At 36.4% G+C, this 20,760-nt stretch overlaps 1 protein-coding gene across 5 annotated transcripts in view; it reads right to left on the bottom strand.

Annotated features, from left to right (window-relative positions):
- Positions 1 to 20,760, bottom strand: part of KLHDC1 (kelch domain containing 1) — a 56,503-nt gene that overhangs the window by 19,346 nt on the left and 16,397 nt on the right. For 4 of the 5 annotated variants that reach the window (XM_003408548.4, XM_064292439.1, XM_064292441.1 and 1 more), the window contains 7 exons: positions 18,468 to 18,538; positions 17,878 to 17,995; positions 17,335 to 17,453; positions 15,431 to 15,509; positions 9,106 to 9,189; positions 3,214 to 3,297; positions 2,427 to 2,485 (listed from right to left, as the gene is read on the bottom strand). In XM_003408548.4, coding sequence (XP_003408596.1) covers positions 2,427 to 2,485; positions 3,214 to 3,297; positions 9,106 to 9,189; positions 15,431 to 15,509; positions 17,335 to 17,453; positions 17,878 to 17,995; positions 18,468 to 18,538 — 614 coding nt within the window. The remainder of the gene's footprint in view (positions 1 to 2,426; positions 2,486 to 3,213; positions 3,298 to 9,105; positions 9,190 to 15,430; positions 15,510 to 17,334; positions 17,454 to 17,877; positions 17,996 to 18,467; positions 18,539 to 20,760) is intronic. The other variant, XM_064292440.1, reaches the window with a different exon arrangement.

Below are 20,760 nucleotides of genomic sequence, written 5' to 3'. Positions count from 1 at the left end.
TAACTTTATACTATTCTTTCATGTTTAATTTTCTGTTTTCAGCTGATTTTTCCAAGGAAATTATGGGGTTTTTTTTGTTTTGCTTTTTTTTTTTTTTTTTTAACTCTGGTTTACTCGTAGAATTTCCTGATGCACTGCTATCTTCCCCTATAGTTACTCTAACTTAAAAAAAAAAAAAAGAACGCATGCAAGCAATTACAGATTCAGGATTAACCCCTATAGATTTCAAATACTACCCTGTTCTGAAAAAAATAAATATAGAAATAAAAACATAAGCACCAGTTAGAAGCACAAAAGTTTAGCTAATTCAGGAGATGAGATGACACCTTTCTCCAGAATGCTCCATAATAACATGGGCTATTTGTGGAAGATATAATTAATTTTTTCCAGAAAAGAAAAAAAAATTTTTTATTATGAGACATTTTGGTTACAAAAAAATTCACCACAAAAATATCATTAAAAAGAGAGTTCTACTGGGGTCTTAAAATCTTCTAAGTGACCATCTAAGGTACTCCACTGAAGAAAATCAAGTAATAAGGGAAAGATTAGTCCAAGGGACTAATGGACCACAACCACCACAGCCTCTACCAGAATGAGTCCAGCACAACTAGATGGTGCCCAGCTACCACCACTGACTACTCTGACAGGGATCACAACAGAGGGTCCTGGACAGAGCTGGAGAAAAATGCAGAACAAAATTCAAACTCACAAAAAAGATCAGACTTACTGATCTGACAGAGACTGGAGAAACTTTGAGAGTGTCGCCCCTGGACACCTTTTTAACTCAGTACTAAATTCACTCCTTAAGTTCACTGTTCAGCCAAAGATTAGACCCATAAAACAAATAATAATATATATAACTCAATCATGTATACAAGACTAAATGGGCACACTAGCCCAAGGGCAAGGACGAGAAGGCAGGAGGGGACAGGAAAACTCGAAGAATGGAAATGAAGAACTCATGGTCAAGAAGGGGAGGGTGTTGACACGCCAGGAGGTTGGCAACCAATGTCACAAAACAATACGTGTTGTTTAATGAGAAACAAATTTGCTCTGTAAACCTTTATTTAAAGCATAATAAAAAAGAAAAAAAAGAATTCTATAATCCTATCCCCCAGAAATAAGAATATATTATATATCTTTCCAAATTTTAATATATATATAAATATATTTATTTTAAAAAATACATAAACTGAATAATATATTCTGTTCTGTAACTTCTTAATCACTCGACCAGTATGTTGTGGAATATTTCTATGAAGTAAAATTTTGTTTGGTAATAGAAGCATGGCAGCCCACTGGACAAATGTACCATGATTTAAGTAATCCCCACTGATGGACATGAAGGTTGAACTCAATTTACTTTTATAATGTTGCAATGAACATCTTTGTGACACACACACCTGTCCAATTATTGTCTTACAAGAAATTACGCATCAAAGTAAAAGTTTTCTTTTATATTTTAAGCATATTGCCAGACTACCTTCCAGAAGAACTGTACCAATTTAATTCCCACCAATTATGCTCTTACATCCCAGCACACACTGGTCGTTGTCATTATTTCTATAAGTTAAAAACTATTACTTTTATTTCCATGTCTTTGATAATTTATGAGGTTGACATCAGTCTTAAAATTTTTGGCTATTTGTATTTCTTCTATAAGTTGCCCATTCCCACTCCTTATCCACTTTTCCACTGTATTTATTTTTTTCTTACTGATTTTCAGAATCCTGTGGGTTTTAACCCTCTTTCTGTTAAAAAGTTGCAAATATTATTTCCAGTTTATCTGGTTTATGTCTTCTAATTTTGCTTTTAAACTTTTTATAGTATGTTTTTCTATACAGAAGTGTTTAATTTTAAGTAATCTTATCATCTTTTTATTTATGAGTTTTGGGTTTATATCAGCTTTAGTAAAACTTCACTCATGCTAAGATTCTAAAGATAGTCTGATATTTTTTTTCTGGCACTTTGGTAATTTTATTTTTAATGGTATTTATACTTTAATATTACCCCGATTTCATTTCATTACATGAATAGCTGAATTGATAGCTCAATATATTCTCGTCAAACATATTATGAGGCATAAATAAAACCTAACTTTTACCCACTTCATCATCTGTTCACCTGAAATAACCCTGTGCAACTTCTCCCTTATTTCTTCCACTGACCAGCCCTCAAATAATACTTAGCATGAAATCAGTACTGTTACATAATCATCAACTAACAGTACTCTCATACTTTACATAGGTTTGTTAAAAAAAATAAATTCTGTATTTAAATCTGTGTATTCCCTGCTTAGACATAAAATCTGAAGGAAAAAAAAAATCAGTTCAGTTTTAGAAAGCTAAAATTAAACATGACACTCCTCTCCCCGCCAACACACACAAATGCCTATAGCTTAACAGATATTTAGATTTCAAACTTACCTTCCAGACCAAGTCCAGGTATCTAAGTTTAGATAGTGCAAATCATTCATCCTAGTTTGCTAAAATAAAAGTGTGTTAAATTGGTCAGTGTTTTATATCTTTCATAGGCTAAAATTTCAGTTTTAAAATAAATTCGGATTAAAAATAGACCATCTCTATTTTACATAACACCAGAAGTTCATGTATCTTGTTAAATACTAATCAATTGACTAAGTATCAATTATTAATGAAATTAACATAGAGCTACCAAATTATCTCAAAAGGGAAAGAAATAGGTCTAAACTAACAGGATTTAGATGGTGAGAAATTAAACTTTTTTGATAACGCACTGAAGTGAAAGACTCTTCTTAAAATACGATTTATAATCATCCTCGAGTGCCCGTAAATGGTCTGTTTTGGGAATACCCATACCCGTTGCCATCAAGTCGATTTCGACTCATAGCAACCTTACAGGACAGAGTAGAACTGCTCCCATAAGGTTTCCAAGGAGCAGCTGGCGGATTCGAACTGCCAACCTTCCAGTTAGCAGCCAATCTCTTAACCACTGCACCACCAGGGCTCTGTTTTGGGAATAGAAGAAAAATTTATTATTGAATATCATTTTTATCTCTAGATTATTTGAATGTTCAATTTTTCACAAAATCAGAGGATTTTTCAAACGCAGGTTTTTTGTTTGTTTAGTACCCTCAGCACATAACCAATTTCCACAAGAGGATAAACACCCAGAGAATAAATTTTAATAAAAAGCATCAGGCATAAAAATAAAATTTCCATTAAAAACACTAACCAAAACACGTCCGCCAAAGACATATCCCTTATTTCCAAGAACTGCACACGTATGTGCGGCTCGTGGCTGTGGTGGAACTCCACCCTGCAAGCAGAAATCAGAACAGAATGGAATACAAAGACATGAAACATCTGTACTGAAGTCACATTGCTATACTCCGTATGAGAAATACTTGACCTTTAATAAACTACCATTACCTACATAATTCAATTAAAGACCTAAATGCTCCTGAAACCAACTCTTCAGATAAATACTAGACTGGACTATAAGACATAAAATGATACTGGTGAAGAGTGTGCTTCTTGGCTCAAGTAGATACATAAGACTAAATGGGCAGCTCCTGTCCGGAGGCAAGATGAGAAGGCAGAAGGGGACAGGAGCTGGTTGAATGGACACGGGAAATCTGGGTGGAGAGGAAGAGTGTGCTGTCACATTGTAGGGAGAGCAACTAGGGTCACATAACAGTGTACAAGTTTTTGTATGAGAAATGGACTTGAACTGTAAACTTTCGCTTAAAGCACAATAAAAAAAATGCACAAGATCATTTTAAGTGGTGTTAATTATGGACAAATACTCATCTTCAAGAATAAAATTTGTTCTCCCAGATCTTTACTTTTTGAAGTGTTTTTTGTAAATGGCTAACACTATTTGGCAAAATAAGACTTCATGTAAATTTTAGCTTGAAATACAAGGATTTAAAAAATCAAATGAGGAAAGATTCTCATACACACACACACACTCTCTCACACACACATGGTTAATGTGTGAGCAGTACACAGTGTGATGATCGCAGAGATTTTGAAAAATTAAATCTGTCGCCCACAAAGCCTTGGAAATGCTTCAAATTCCACAATGGAAACTTCATTCTTGGTTTAAGCCAAATGCTGCTTTATCTCTTACTAAAACTCTTAACTTTAGCTGATAACACTTCTCTGTATTTTACTTTGAATAAATACAGCAGATCCTTTTTCAGAGAAGTTTTTAATTGAAAAGAAAGGGTTAATGGGTAGATGAATGAGTAAGATTTGAAGGAAGAATTTTCTGCATAATTTCCATGTGTTCATGGTGGGTGCATGTGTGTACGTCATTCCAAATTCTGAAAGAGTCCAACATTTTCAATTCATTGGCTACCAACTGTGAGCATAGAAAATTTAAGCTGTACATCCATTATCTTAATTTCCTTAACCTTTCAGGCTTACCTGAATAACTGTGCTGGGGTCTGGATACACATGGTAAGAAATAATTCAGGTATTATCTATATAACACTTAAATAAAATGAAAAATAAAATTTTTTTGAGCATTTTATTGTGCTTTAGGTGAAAGTTTACATGGCCAGTTAGTTTTCCAATCAATGATTCTTAAACTAATTGTTCCATGACACTGGTTGAAACTCCCACAATGTATCAGCACTTTCCCCATTTCCTTCCTGGGTCCCCGTTTCCATTAGTCCAGTTTCCCTTGTCCCTCCCTGCCATCTCATCTTTGGTTTTGGGCAGATGTTGCCCTTTTGGTCTTATACAGTTGATTGTTCAAGAAGCACGTTCTTCACCGATGTTATCATTTATTTTATAGCCCCATCTATTATCTGGCTGAAAGGTGGCCTCCAGGAGTGTCTTCAGTTTCAAGTTAGAAGGTTTTCTTAGGGTAGTAGTTTCGGTGGTTCCTCCAGTCTCTATGGGACAGTAAGTCTGGGTTTGTTTGTTTTTTGAATTTGCATTTTGTTCTACATTTTTTACCCATTCTAACCAGAATCTTCTACTGTGATCCAGGTCAGTAGTAGCTGAGCATCATCTAGTACTTCTGTTCTCACTTTAGAGAAGGCTGTGGTTCATGTGGGCCATTAGTCCTTTGGACTAATTGCTTCCTTGAGTCTTCGGTTTTCTTTGTTCTCCTTTGCTCCAGGGGAGAAAATACCAATAGTTGCTTCTTAGATGGTTGCTCACAAGCTTTTAAGACACCAGATGCTACTTACCAGGCTAGAGTGCAGAACATTGTCTTTATGAACTGTGTTTTGGGTGCAGGACATTGTCTTTATGAACTGTGTTTTGTCAAGTGACCTAGATGTCCCCCAGGACTATGGTCCTTAGCCTTCAAGTCCAGTAATGCAGACCTGATATCTAAGTAGTTTCTATAACTGTGCCCCCTATGTGGTCTATTATATATATGCATATACATGCAACCTTTACAAATAGGTATGTAGAAATACCCAAAGTCATACCTAAATATGTACGTGAGTGTACTCCCACATGATCTCTCTCACCTTTGTAACATACATATTAGCCTATGTATCTACTTAAAAATTATCATTTGTTATTACTGTTGGTGTAGGACTGTATGTGTTACAGCATTTACTGCAGTTGTCCTTTATTCTTGCATACCTCTCAGTGTCTTCCTTTGCCTTGGTCACGTTGTGCTGACATCTCCCATACTGTGTATTGCCTTTTCCTTCACCAGAATTAACATCTGTCTACTATCTACTGGGAGTGCTTGTGGCCCAGTGGTTAAGCATTTGGCTGCTAACCAAAAGGTCACCAGTTCGAATCCACCAGCTGTTCCTTGGAAACCCGATGGTGCAGTTCTACTCTGACCTATAGGGTCCCTATTAGTCAGAATCGACTCGACACCAATGGGTTTGATTTTTGGTTTTTCTTTTTTACTTATCTAGTTATTCTCCCTTCCTCCTCCTCCCATCCCTGGTAACCATCAAAGAATGTTTCTTTCTGTGTATAAACCTATTCTTGACTTTGTTTAATAGTGGTCTCATACAATATTTGTCTTTTTGTGACTGACTTATTTCACACAGCATAATGCCCTCCAGATTCATCCATGATGTGAGATGTTTCGTGCATTTATCGTTATTCTTTATCATTGTGTAGCATTCCATTGTGTGTTCATCTGTTGATGGGCACTTAGTTGTTTCCACATTTTTGTTACTATGAATAATGCCACAGTGAACATAGGTGTGCGTATGTCTATTTGTGTTACAGCTCTTATTTCTCTAGGATATAGACCTAGGAGTAAGATTGCTGGATCATATGGTAATTTTATTTCTAGATTTTTAAGGACTCACCATACCATTTTCCATAGTGGTTGTACCATTTCACATTCCCAGAAACAGTGTATAAGAGTTCCAATCTCTCCACAATCTTGCCAGCGTTTGTTGTTCTGTTTTTTTGATCAGTGCCATTATTGCTGGGGTTAGATGGCATCTCATTGTGGTTTTGATTTGCATCTCTCTAACAGCTAATGATCACAAGGATCTCTTCATGTGTTTGTTAGCTACCTGAATGTCTTCTTTGGTGAAGTGTCTGTTCGTGCCCACTTTTTAACTAGATCGTCTTTTTGTTGTTGAAGTGTTAAAGGTAAGAAAAATTTTATTACCCTATCTCTGATCTAAAATTTTGGAAAAATTCCGTCTACTATAATTGCTTCATTTACTATGAAATAAATATCTAATTTCTCCTTTTTATTTATCAAATACAATTAATAGTCAACCAAAGCTTCTGAATATACCAAGTTCATATAATTCCCAGAGAAAGCAATGAAACGACATTTGCATTAGTCTGTGTGCCTAACTGTGTAAGTAATGCACAATGTTTATTAGGTTTTTTTCTAATACTGAGAATAACTCAAATACCTCTATTACTACCACTGCTCTCCTAGGGACAAAAATCCCATGTAGGAAAATACTGTTAACCCTCCCATTCTACAGATGAAACATGAAATGGCTCTTTTATGACACAACTAGAATGCAAACCCAGCTTTCTCAACTTTAACACCAATGACTGTTACACTTTACCATGCTGCCTTGCCTTTAGATGCAGATATTTGGGGATAATGAAGTAATTTAAGAGTATCTCCGAAAAACAGTGAACGGATCCCAACTGCAATTATTTCAGAAAACTTTCAGATATAATATAAGCAACATAAGAATTTATTTGAAGACATTATCAGGAGAATTACAGTGAAAATACAGTTAGATAATAACTAAAACTGTGCCTTGTGCATGTAAGATTATTGGGACAGAAGAAGGGGAGGAATTTGTATTAGGGTAAGGAGAGAGAGATGGAGGCAGGGAAATACCTGAAGTCCAAAGAACTAACTGGAATCTACCTCAGCTCCTTCATCTGGGAACACATTTTAAAAATATGCCTTCAGTAGTCACAGATCCTTGTTTATTCTCTAAAGAAGTAGCAGGTAAGGGGTCTTAAAGAGATTTAGCACTGGTTTCATTAGACCCAGTCTCAATAATATTTCCTTCCACCTGCTAACTGACATGCAATTATTTCAACAGAGGTTAAAACCTTTTATTTCATCAATAAAGTCACAAAGTAAAAGTGACTGATACTTAATCAGTTATAAAATTAGAAATGGGGTAAAGAGAACCCAATAGCAACGGAAACCTGAAATTCACTGCCAGGAATAAGAGGATGCTGAGAAGGGTCAAATTTTATAATACTTATTATTTTGCATACAGCCTCTGATCACTTCCATCAACAGAAGTTGGACTATGAGGAATTTAAACATGTATGCACGCTAGCGAACACTGTTGGTTTTGTCTGCTCACAATACCACTCCGTGTGGTTCTGGAAAGCTTATCAATCACAATACCCTGTCTCCCTAGGGTGAGGCACGTGACTCAGGCCTGGCCAATCATCCTCTTGGCAAAAAGGAATAATGTAAGGAATTGGCACACGCCCAAGTACAGCCAGAGTCTTTTTCTAGGACTAATTTAGAAACATGAAGAGACTGCAGCATCAATAGAAAGAACTGGTTGTGTAGCCCCTCCTTCTGTCCCAACATTCTCTACTAAATGAGCCAGTCAGTCTGCAGTGGGACAGAATGAAGCCAGCACACAAAGAGAAGCAAGAAGAAGGAGACAAAGAGAGATGGCACGCATTTTGATGGTACTGAGTAACTTGCTCCAGTTCCTGGGGCCCTGGTCCCTGAAGCTCTTCCACTGTGTGAGCCACTCCAATATGCTTTCCAGGTACATGAAAATTCATTATTGCTTAAACTAATTTGAATTTGCATTTGACTACTAGCAAATGAAAAAGTGTCCAACAATATATTTTTCTCATAATATATCTGCACGTAGTTTTGATTTCAAGGGTCTATGAAGCGCGGGCTTTTTAAAATCACGAACTTCATACCACAACAGACTGCTCTGCAGGGATCACAATAAAGAATCCTGGACAAAGCTAGAGAAAAATGTAGAACAAAATTCTAACTCACAAAAAAAGACCAGATTTACTTGGTCTAACAGACACTGGAGAAACCCTCAGAATATGGCCTCTGGACACTCTTTTAACATAGTACTGAAGTCACTCCTGAGATTCACCCTTCAGCCAAATATTAGGCCCATAAAACAAAACAGGACTAAATGGGCACACCAACCCACAGCAAGGATGAGACGGCAGGAGAGGACAGGAAACCTGGTAATGGGGAACCCAAGGTCAAAAGGTTAACACGTTGTGGCATTGGCAACCAATGTCACAAAACAATATGTGTATTAATTGTTTAATGAGAAACTAATTTGTTCTGTAAACCTTCATCTAAAGCACAATAAAAAAAAAAGGAAATCTAGACATAGATGACACACACACAAAAAAATCATGGACTTTGTTTTAAAAGGACTTTATAAAAGTCTTCATTAAGGGTATGTCGCAATTGTGGTAAACGATGATGGCTCCTCTTACAAAGATCTCTTCTAGAAAACCCTAGCTCACCTGGAGAAAAATACATGATTTCTTAAAAAATAGTACTGATGGCAGACAGTACTCAAGAGAGCTATGCTGTATGTGATTACAAATCCAATTACTGAAAATCCAAATAACAAAAAATGGATTCTTAAAGTATCAATGAAAATACAAACAACTTTATAAAACTCACTTTAATTTCTGGTTGAAACCAAGTCTGTGTCTTTGTGTCAAATATGTGGACATCATTATGCCATCCCCAGAATATCTGCTCTTCCTAAAACAGAAATATTTAAAAATATTTTATAGTTTTTGCATTATTGTTACAGTTTTGTCACATATTTACTGTTGAAATAATAGATGCAAAAACAAAGTTAAGTGTTACCATACTCAATGCATTAGTTCACGACTATGGTAACACGTGACTCTGTTTTCCTGTGGTCGCCAGGACAGCAGCAGCATCACCTGGTAAATTTTCTTAAAGAAATCACTTGCAGTGTGTCATAATTTTGCTTATTGAAAATTTCCCAATTTTCCCAAGGGATTATCTCTTTTTAAATTGCAGAGGACAGAATGACATTTATACTTTGAAATCTGTTTTCCTAAAGTATATACCCGGACTTGCTAATTTTTGCTATAATAAACTTTAAGAGGCCCTGGTTCACTTTTCCAAAAAATTCCATTTACTTCACCAGTTAATGTTTCCTTATAGGCCAAACTTATACGTGTGTTCTTCTATTTTCTAACAGACAAAACTGTCAGCAAGGCAAATATTCAGCAGTTTGTCCTACTGTAGTGGCTTGTATGTTCCTATGACACTGGAAGCTATGCCAGCAGGCTCACCCATGGTGGACAGGTTTCAGCAGAGCTTCCAGACTAAGACAGACTGGGAAAAAGAACCTTGTGATCTACTTCTAAAAACACTGGCCAGTGGAAACCTTATGGACAGCAGCAGAACATTGTCTAATATAGTGTCAGAAGATGAGCCCATCCAGTTGGAAGGTACTCAGAATATGACTGGGGAAAAGCTGCCTCCTCAAAGTAGGTCAACCTTAATGACGTGGATGGAGTCAAGCTTTCGGGACCTTCACTTGCCAATGTGGCATGACTTAAAATGAGAAGAAACAGCTGCAAATATCCATTAATAATAGGAACTTGGAATGTTCGAAGCATAAACCAAAGAAAACTGGAAGCTGTCAGAAATGAAATGAAACCCTTAAAGACCGATATGGTAGGCAATAGTCAGCTGAAATGGACCGGTACTGGCCATTCTGAATCAGATAATCATATGGTCTACTATGCTGGGAATGATAAATTAAAGAGGTACAGCATCACATTCATCGTTAAAAAGAACATTTCAAGATCCATCCTAAAATACAACGCTATCAGGGACAGAATAATATCCATCCACCTACAGGTAAAACCAGTAAAAATTACTATTATTCTAATTTATGCACCAACCATTAATACCAAAGATGAAGAAACTGAAGATTTTTACTCACTTCTGCAGTCTGCAAGTGATCAAACATGCAATCAAGATACGCTGATAATTACTAGTAACTGGAATGCGGAAGTTAGAAACAAAGAAGGATTGGTAGTTGGAAAATATGGCCTTGGTGATAGAAACGATGCCAGAGATCACATGATAGAATTTTATAAGACCAACGACTTATTCATTGCAAATATCTTTTTTCAATAGCATAAACTATGACTACACACGTGGCCCTCAGGAATCAAATTGACTGTATTAGTGGAAAGAGACGATGAAGAAGCTCAATATCATCAGTCAGAACAAGGCTAGGTGTCAACTGCAGAACATACCATCGACTGCTCATTTGTAAGTTCAAGTTGAAGCTGATGAAGATTAAGTCCATGAGAGCCAAAGTATGACCTTGGGTATAACCCACCTGAATACAGAGACCATGTCAATAATAGATTTGATGCATTGAACACTAATTGAAGACCAGATGACTTGTGGATGACATCAAGGACATCACACATGAAGAAAGCAAAAGGTCATTAAAAGGACAGGAAAGAAGAAAAGACCAAAATGGATATCAGAAGAGGCTCTGAAACTTGCCTTGAATGTACAGTTGCTAAAATAAACAGAAGAAATGATCATATGAAAGAGCTGAACAGATTTCAAAGGGCAGCTCCAAAAGACAGAGTAAAGTATTACAATGAAATGTACAAAGATCTGGAGTTAGAAAGCCAAAAGGGAAGAAGACCCTCAGCATTTCTCAAGCTGAAACAACTGAAGAAAAATTCAAGCCTCGAGTTCCAATACTGAAGGATTCTGTGGGCAAAAAACTGAATGATGCAGGAAGCATCAAAAGATGATGGAAGGAATACAAAGAGTCACCATTACCAAAAAGAACTGGTCGACGTTCAACCATTTCAGGAAACAGCATATGATCAAGAGCTTATGGTATTGGAGGAAGACGTCCAAGCTGCACTGAAGGCACTGGCAAAAAAGAAGGCTCCAGGAATTGATGGTATATCAATTTAGGTGTTTCAACAGACAAATGCAACACTGCAAGTACTCACTCATCTATGTCAAGAAATTTGGAAGACAGCTACCTGGCCAACTGACTGGAACAGATCCATCTATATGCCTATTCCAAAGAAAAGTGATGCAACAGAATGCAGATATTATCGACCAATATCAATAATATCACATGCAAGTAAAATTTTACAGAAGGTAATTCAGAAATGGTTGCAGAAGTACACTGACAAGGAACTCCCAGAAATTCAAGCTGGATTCAGCAGAGGACACGGAACGAAGGATATCATGGCTGATGTCAAACAAAAGCAGAGATACCTGAAAGATGGCTACCTGTGTTTTATTGACTATGCAAAGGCATTTGACTATGTGGATCATAACAAATTACGGATAACACTGCAAAGAATGGGAATTCCTGAACATTTATTTGTACTCATAAAGAGCCTGTATATAGATCAAGAGGCAAGGGTTTGAACAGAACAAAGGTATACAGTGTGGTTTAAAATCAGGAAAAGTGTGTGTCAGGGTTGAATCCTTTCACCACACTTACTCAGTCTTTACACTGAGTAAATAATTTGAGAAGCTGGACTATTATGAAGAAGAATGTGGCATCAGGATTAGAGGAAACCCATTAACAACCTGAGATATGCAGATGACATAACTTTGCTTACTGAAAGTGAAGAGGACTTAAAGAACTTACTGATGAAGATCAAACACCATAGCCTTCAGTATGGATTACCCCTCAGCATAAAGAAAACAAAAATCCTCACAACTGAACCAATAAACAACATCATGACAAACGGAGAAAAGACTGACATTGTAATGGATTTCATTTTACTTGGATCCACAATCAATGCCCGTGGCAGCAGCAGTGAAGAAATCAAACGACATATTGCATTGGGCAAATCTGCAAAAGACCTCTTTCAAGTGTTACAAAGCAAAGATGTCACCTTGAGGACTAAGGTACCCCTTACCCAAGGCACAGTATTTTTCAGTTGCCACATATGCACATGAAAGCTTGACAACGAATAAGAAGACCGAAGAAGAACTGGTGAAGAATACTGAATATACCATGAACTGCCAGAAGAATGAATATATCTATCTTGGAAGAAGTACAGCCAGAATGCTCTTTAGAAGCAAGGATGGCAAGACATCATATTCTGTACTTTGGACATTTTATCAGGAGGCACCAGTGCCTGGAGAAGGACATGATGCTAGGTAAGGTAGAGGGTCAGTAAAAAAGAGGAACACCCTCAGTGACATGAAATGACTGTGACAATGGACTAAACATAGCAAGGACTGTGAGGATGGCACAAGACTGGGCAGTGTTTTGTTCTGTTGTACAGAGGGTTGCTATGAGGATGGCACAGGACTGGGCAGTGTTTTGTTCTGTTATACAGAGGGTTGCCATCTTTCAGAACTGACTCGATGGCACCTAACAACAAAACAATTGTATTTAGTGTCTTCCAGATTGTTGAACCCCCGTATGTCTGTCAGTTTGTTGTACTGTGGAAGCTTGCCTGTTGCTGTGATGCTGGAAGCTATGCCACTGGTATTCAGATACCAGCAGGGTTACCCATGGTGGACAGGTTTCAGCTGAGCCTCCAGACTTAAGACAGACTAGGAAGAAGGACGTGGCAGTGTACTTATGAAAAGAATGAGTAAGTGAAAACCTTATGAACAGCAGCAGAACACCATCTGATATAGTGCTGGAAGATGAGCCCCCAGGTAGGAGGGCACTCAAAAGATGAATGGGGAAGAGATGCCTCCTCAATATAGAGTTGACCTTAATGACGTGGGTGGAGTCAAACTTTCGGGACCTTCATTTGCTGATATGGCACGACTCAAAATAAGAAGAAACAGCTGCAAACATCCATTAATAATTGGAACATGGAACGTACGAAGTATGAATCTAGGAAAATTGGAAATTGTCAAAAATTAAATGGAATGCATAAAGATCAATATCCTAGGTATTAGTGAGCTGAAATGGACCGGTATTGGCCATTTAGGATCAGATAATAATATGGTCTACCATGCTGGGAATGACAACTTGAAGAGGAATGGCATTGCAGTCATTGTCAAAAATAACATTTCAAAATCTATCTTGAAGTACAACACTGTCAGTGATAGGATAATATCCACACTCCTACAAAGAAGACCAGTTAATATGACTATTATTCAAATTTACGCACCAACTACCAAGGCCAAAGATGAAGAAACTGAAGATTTTTACCAGCTTCTGCAGTCTGAAATTGAACGAACATGCAATCAGGATGCATTGATAATTACTGGTGATTGGAATGTGAAAGCTGGAGACAAAGAAGGGTTAGTAGTTGGAAAATATGGCCTTAGTGACAGAAATGATGCCGGAGTTCGCAAGATAGGACTTTTTAAGATCAATGACTTCTTCAACAAAGAAAACAAAAATCTTCACAACTGAACCCATAAGCAACATCACGATAAACCAAGAAAAGACTGACATTGTCAAGGATTTCATTTTGCTTGGATCCACAATCAATGCCCATGGCAGCAGCAGTCAGGAAATCAAAAGACGCACTGCATTGGGCAAATCTGCTGCAAAGGGCCTCTTTAAAGTGTTGAAAAGCAAAGATGTCACCTTGAAGACTAAGGTATGCCTGATCCAAGCCATGGTATTTTCAATCACCTCATATGCTTGAGAAAGCTGGACAATGAATAAGGAAGAGTGAAGGATAACTGACACCTTTGAACTGTGGTGCTGGCAAAAAATGCTGACTATACCACGGACTGCCAAAAGAACCATGTTGTCAGGAGGGATCAGTCCCTGGATAATGACATTATGCTTGATAAAGTACAAGATCAGTGGTAAAGAGGAAGACCTTCAACAAGATGGAGTGACACAGTGGCTGCAACAATGGGCTCAAGCATAACTACGATTGTGAGCATGACATGGGAATGCGCAGTATTTCGTTCTGTGGTACATAGGGTGACTATGAGTTGGAACCAACTTTATGGCACCTAACAACAACAACAGACTGTTGAAATCCTTTATCAACTACTCTAACCTCCTCTGTTCCAGTTTTATATTCTATGTCAGGAATACATCATTATTTTTGTCAAGTCTTGTCAAAGAAGCCAAGTAAATGAAGCAATTTACTAGTTTAGAATCTAAACGACAACAGCAACAAAAAACTACTTTTACTCCAGAAACTTTAGGAGGACATGTTTATTAGCATAATTAGCTGTACTAAGGAGAGAAAAAAGTCAGCGATTTCATTGATTATTTAAAAATAATGAGATACAATTAATGGTAAGGTTTCCGTGAAAACTACCTGTGATATTTTAAATAGCAAAGCTTTAAAGGTATTTTATTTTAAAAACTCAAGAGACCATGTGGAAACATCGGGAATTTTTTAAATGACTATATAAAGAGATAAATACCCAATGGTGTTTACACATTTATATTAGTTTGTACAAAAAGAATATATACTAGTTGAATGTAAAACTAAAAAGAGCTACTATGCGTCTTCATGGTAGGATCACTGGTTTTTAAAATTATCTTTAAAAGATTTATAATTCGTGACGTTTTATTAATAATGGTTTATGTTCTGTTTGGTAAGAATAAACAGGAGAGTTAATATCACCACCATCTCATTCTTGTATGGAGGCCAGTCTGAGCTATGAATAGCTCTTGTGGATGTACCTAAAAGAAGACGTATGTCAGCAAAAGCTGTTGTGGCCGCATATGAACAAAATTCTGCTAAGCTGTGCTGAAGTATCTACTTGTCCAACAGAGACTAACGTGACTAATGAAGTAAGAAAATAAATTACTCTGCCAGCAGTCATGCAGGGTAATACTACTAGGTGAGAGAACTTCCTCTAATTGGATCCAAATCTAAAAAGAAAAAAACACATTTTTGTCATAGTGTCAATTACGGCAAATTGGTACCTCCTACAAGAGGAAAGATTAGGTTCAGTTTTCTAAATATTTTAAGACTATGCCAAACCAGAGGAAAAACAGTGATTACTCTCTTACCCAAGATGCATCATGAACATCGAAACAGTCTTGGAGTTCATTGTGTCTCCTACACCCATAACCACCAAAATATATTAACCTGAAAAACAAATACAAAAGGACGCACTTTGAGAGACCTGCTCCCAGTTTGTCTGTGGAAAGTTTAAAGAAATAATTTCTCTTACCCTAACAACCTAAACAAGCCAGATAAGCTATAAATCATAGTTTTTAAAAAATCAAAGAGTTAAGGAAACAAAGAAACCTAAATGTACTAAATTCCAGAAAGTGACGAGCCCTCTCGTTAGGATCAAAGAGGCCTATGCTACTTTCATCCTTGGTGTAATAACAAAACAAGGAATCTAATGCAGGCAGAGTTTGTAAAGAGAAATTGCCTGAATTTTTAAAGCCTTCCCCTGGAGCTGGCACCCTGAATTCGGATTTCTAGACCGTGAGAGAACAAATTTCTCTTTGTTAAAGCCATCTACTTTGGTATTTCTGTTACAGCAGCACTAGATAACTAAGAGAGTCCCAGCTCTTCCAGCCCCCAGATCTTGGTGTCTTCCCAGTCCAGTATCACACTTGTGAGTGAAGAAGCCTTTGAGATTATCCCAGCCCTGGCCACTGACTGCAACCACGTGAGAAACCCGGAGAGAGAACTGCCAAGCTGAGTATAGTCGACCTCAATTTTTTTGTAAAATAAAATGATTGTTATTGTTTTAGGCCATTGTTTGGGGGCGATTTTTTAGGCAACAACAGTTAACCAGAACAATATTATATACAAGAGAAATGCCTAAAACAAAATTATTCTAAATATATTAAAAATAAAAGGATAGCAGAAGTATGCCAAGAAAATACAAATAAAAAGAAAGCAGAGGTCACAACCTTAAAATCAGACAAGATGGGATTCAAGTCCAAAAGCATTAAATGAGAAAAGAAGGTCACTTTGCGATGTCAAAAACTACAATTCGCAATTGAGATAGCCACATTGCTGGGCACCAAATAGCACAGCACAATTTTCATAAAGCAGAAATGACAGGAGATATAAAGAGAGACATTAATAATAAAAAAAAAAATTTTTTTAATAGGAGACTTTAATTCACCTTTCTCATCTCCATACAAGATACAGCAAGTGAACAAAAATAAAGGTATACAAAACTAAACATTATACTCAATAAAGAAGATTTGATGGATATATATATCAAAGTCTGTGCTCTGATAATCACGAATATACCTCCTTTAACAGGCCACAAAAAAACCTCAATAATTCCGAAACATAAATAATACAGACAATATTCTCTAATCTCGATCCAATAAAACTAGGATATAATAAAAGCAGAAAACAAAAGGCCCTTCTATCTTATAATTTTAAAATGCAAATATATCAATAATAATAAAAAATGTAAATGAACTAAATGTTTTAAAAAAAAAAAGTGATGCCTGTGACTTACCCCCCTCCCCCAAGATTGTAATTTAATTGATCTGGGGTATCACCTGGGCTTTGGAATTTTTAAAAGATCTCCAGATAATTCCAATGGCAGACAATTTTTGGAGCCACTGCTATAAGGATAAGAAACCAGTAAAAGTGGTTATTTGTATGTGTGCTGGGGAGGGGATGGTGGTAGGGATGAGAGGCTTTTCACTGTATGCTTTTTAATACTACCTTGATTTTTGAACCATGTGAATATATTATCTATCCAGAAAACTCAATTAAAAAATAAATTAATTAAAAAACTAAATAGTTGCTTTCACCATATCCATTTTTATGACATGGCTCTTATCCAGGGTCCTGAACTTCCATTACCATCATCATCAAAACAAGTTTGTAATTATGTATGGAAAAAATTCAGTCTTTAGGGTTTCTGTATTTTGGCAACTAGCTATAACCCTTACCTAAGTGTAATGAGACAGCTATTTTGCCGCATTACCTGTCTTTATATACCCAGCAGGAAAGTTTATCCCGTGGTGTAGGTGGTTGTCCTTCAAAGTTGGTGATTTTTTCCCAAACATATGTTCCATCTCTTGTTCGCAAGTTAACAAAATAAAGCTTTTAAAAGATGAGAACACCATTAACAGACAGGACAGTAACTTTTTTATCAGAGAGATTTGTCATTCAAAAATTATTAATATTACTTTTTTTTTCTTAATAGGTAAAAAACTTTAATTGTAGATTTAATGAAAATGAGACTATTTTAGAAGCAAAAAATGACATATAAAACATGCTGAAATGGATCTTTTCCCATCATGGATATCAACTGGATGGCATCTGAGCAGGTAGTTAATTCTGAACCAGAAAGACACGGAAGAAGAGAAAAGTGAGACCACTGCATTTTCCATTTATCTTCAAAAACGATAAACAATAAACTTAAGATTTTTGACGTGCATCTTTTTAAAATATTTGTAAACTTGAGATGAACTGATACATTAAATATTACATTTTGCTGCACTCTTGAATTAAAAGAATGTATTACTCGATTGCTGTATCCTTTGTCATCATATCCTCCAAAAATGTACAGCTTTCCATTAATGCAAGCACCACAACTTCCTGACATGGAGGTAGGGAGTTCTCCTTCCATTAGGTGCATTGTCCTACAGCAAAAACAACATGGAATCTCATAACTTTCCAGAAAAGCATATCAAAACACCCCTTGAACTCCATGAGTACTTTTTCAGTGAAAATTGTCATGACCAATCATTGAATTTAAAAGTAATGGTATGCCAATATTGTAAAACTCTAAGAAGATGCATGGTAAAGACTTTTCAACGTGCTGGGAAAAATTGCAAAATTTTCACACTTGTCACCAGAACTGGAAATTAGGAGAATTAAAGCGAAGTCTTCATAGACAGCATTGGTCTTAAGAGGAATGGTAAAGGACAAAGAAGGAAGACAATAAAGGAGTAAGGGAAATAAGGAACCACAAAGAATAAAACATTGCAAGAAAAAGAAAGACTTAATAAATGTTGCAATATGTTCTAAGTATGGTCCTAAATTACCTGTAGTCTATAAAGACATTTATAACAGATGTTAAGGCTGGGCATTCTGCAATTCAAAATTACTTACCACAACCCACTATCAATATCATAGGTCCAAATTTCATCATTAGGCAAATACACTTCATTGTCTTCAATAGACTAAAAACATAAAATACATAAAGATATGCTTATCAATGACACAGTAATAATTAAATAGTTCGTCAGGAAAGGAAAACTGCAATTAAAATACAACAAAACACAAAATCATAAACAGACTCAAAGTTTTTTTTAATATAAAATTAGATAGGTGAAAAGGGAAGAGAGGAAAGGCATTTTCTAAGGGAAAGTGAGCAAAGAAGGTTTAGAATACAATATAACAAGTTCATGAGTCTCAGAAAAAGATGTGGGAGAGTTAAATCTTAAAAAGGGATTTCAAGTAATGGAAAACTGCAAAATAATAATAACAGTAACATCTAGAGCAGAACATTGAAGACTATGAAGTAAGAAAGGAAAAAAAAAAAAACCAAATTCGTTGCCATGTAGTCAATTTCAACTCATAGCGACCCTACAGGACAGAGGAGAACTGCCCCATAGGGTTTCCAAGCAGCAGCTGGTAGATTTGAACTGCCAACCTCTTGGTTAGCAGCAAGCTCTTAACCACTGTGCCACCAGGGCTTAAAGGAAGAATGGGCTTATCAAAAAAGGGAAGTACATTTTAGGTGAAGGGAATGAATTAAGGACAGAAATTTTAAAAAGATACCCTTGATTCACTGAATGTATTTTTTAAGCGCCTACTATGTGCAAGGTGTTCATTAAATATTAAATTTAAGGGTTAAGATAGATTTAATTGGTAAAAATGAAAACTCAAAATTGGAATAAACTCTAAAGAAGCTGAAAACATAAACAAAATAGTACATTCCAACAGTTGTGATAAAAAGTAAGAATAGTGTAACAATCTTATTTAACTTTGAGGTTAAAAGAAATCCTTATGTAAATCTGTCATGATTTCTTAGACTATAGAATAATTCAAAACTAGGTAGAGTTTATAATAGCAGTTTAAGAATTTCTAAGACTATAAAACCTTACTAACATGCTAAATAGATTTGGCTCATTTTCTCATTGCTATGTTAAATTAAAAAAAAAAAAATAGTGTCTTAGCTACCGGGCATCTGTCTGTACGTCTGTTTTCTGTCTCTCTCTCTACCTCACACACACACACAAACGCACACATAAACATACAAGTAGAAAACCAATTAATTAATTTCAAGGAAACTCATGTCTGACTGAAAAAGCCAAATCAGATGGCTACAAAAACAAATAATTGTCAAAAGGGAAATTAATTGTATGATCCTAAGGTTTAATGGCACCAGTCTCCAGCAGCCTCATGTGTCTACCCAGAAATAATATGAAAATGGATTAGTTCACTATTTTCCTTAAATTCCTTCAACGGTTCCCTACCGCTCTTACGACAGTCTAAAATCCTTATGATTCTCTACAATATAGTACCTGCTATCCCTCTAAGACTCATCACCTTTCACTCATTATGCTCTCACTCTCTTTCAGTTCCTAAAACTCTCCAAGATTCTTGATGGCAATGGCCTTCATACATGCTCTTTTCTCTAGAATGCTCTTCCAGAATTTTCCTAGCTAACTCCTCATTGTTCGGCAATCAATTTAAATGTTACTTTTCTAATCCTCCAGAATAGGTTAAGGAATTAAGGAAAGGAAAAAACCAAGCCCAGTGCCCTCAAGGTCCTCCATTAAATGCTGTCAAATTTCCTCTGAAGCCCCTTGTCTGTATCACACCCTTCCACGACCACCACCACTAAACTATAAGCTTCATGAATGCAGGGATCATGTCTATCTTGTTTATAGTTATGTTCCCAGTACCTAGCACAGTATCTGGCACACAAAAGGCAAGTTGAATATTTGTTGAATGAATGATTGAATGAATGAGTGAATAACTGACTGTATACTCACCTGAGCTCCATGATAAAAAAAAGTCCTTTTCACTAATCTTTCAAAGGGGGAGTACAAAAACACAAATGAAGCACAGAATTGAAAAGATTAGACCTCTTTCCTTCTCAATTTCTCAGAAACTTCACTCATAAACTTCTTTTCTACATCACCAAGTTTTCCTTTTCTACTGGATCGTTCCCATCCCACCCCAAACATCTTAAAAACAAATGAAAACGAAGCGCTCTCAACTTCTCCTCCCATTTCTTCGCTCCCTTTACAACAAAATTTGTACTGAGTTAACTACAGTGGATGTGTCCGCTGCTTCACCTCTCATTCACTCCTCACCCCAGTCTAAGCTGGCTTTAGAAGCCATCTTTCCACTGAAACTACTCTTTTCAAGGTCATCATAAAAAGGGAATTAG

This window comes from Loxodonta africana, chromosome 10 (genome assembly GCF_030014295.1).
Source record: "Loxodonta africana isolate mLoxAfr1 chromosome 10, mLoxAfr1.hap2, whole genome shotgun sequence".
NCBI lineage: Eukaryota > Metazoa > Chordata > Mammalia > Proboscidea > Elephantidae > Loxodonta > Loxodonta africana.
Note: the sequence above shows the minus strand (reverse complement) of the source record. Positions and strands in the feature narration are given on the sequence as shown.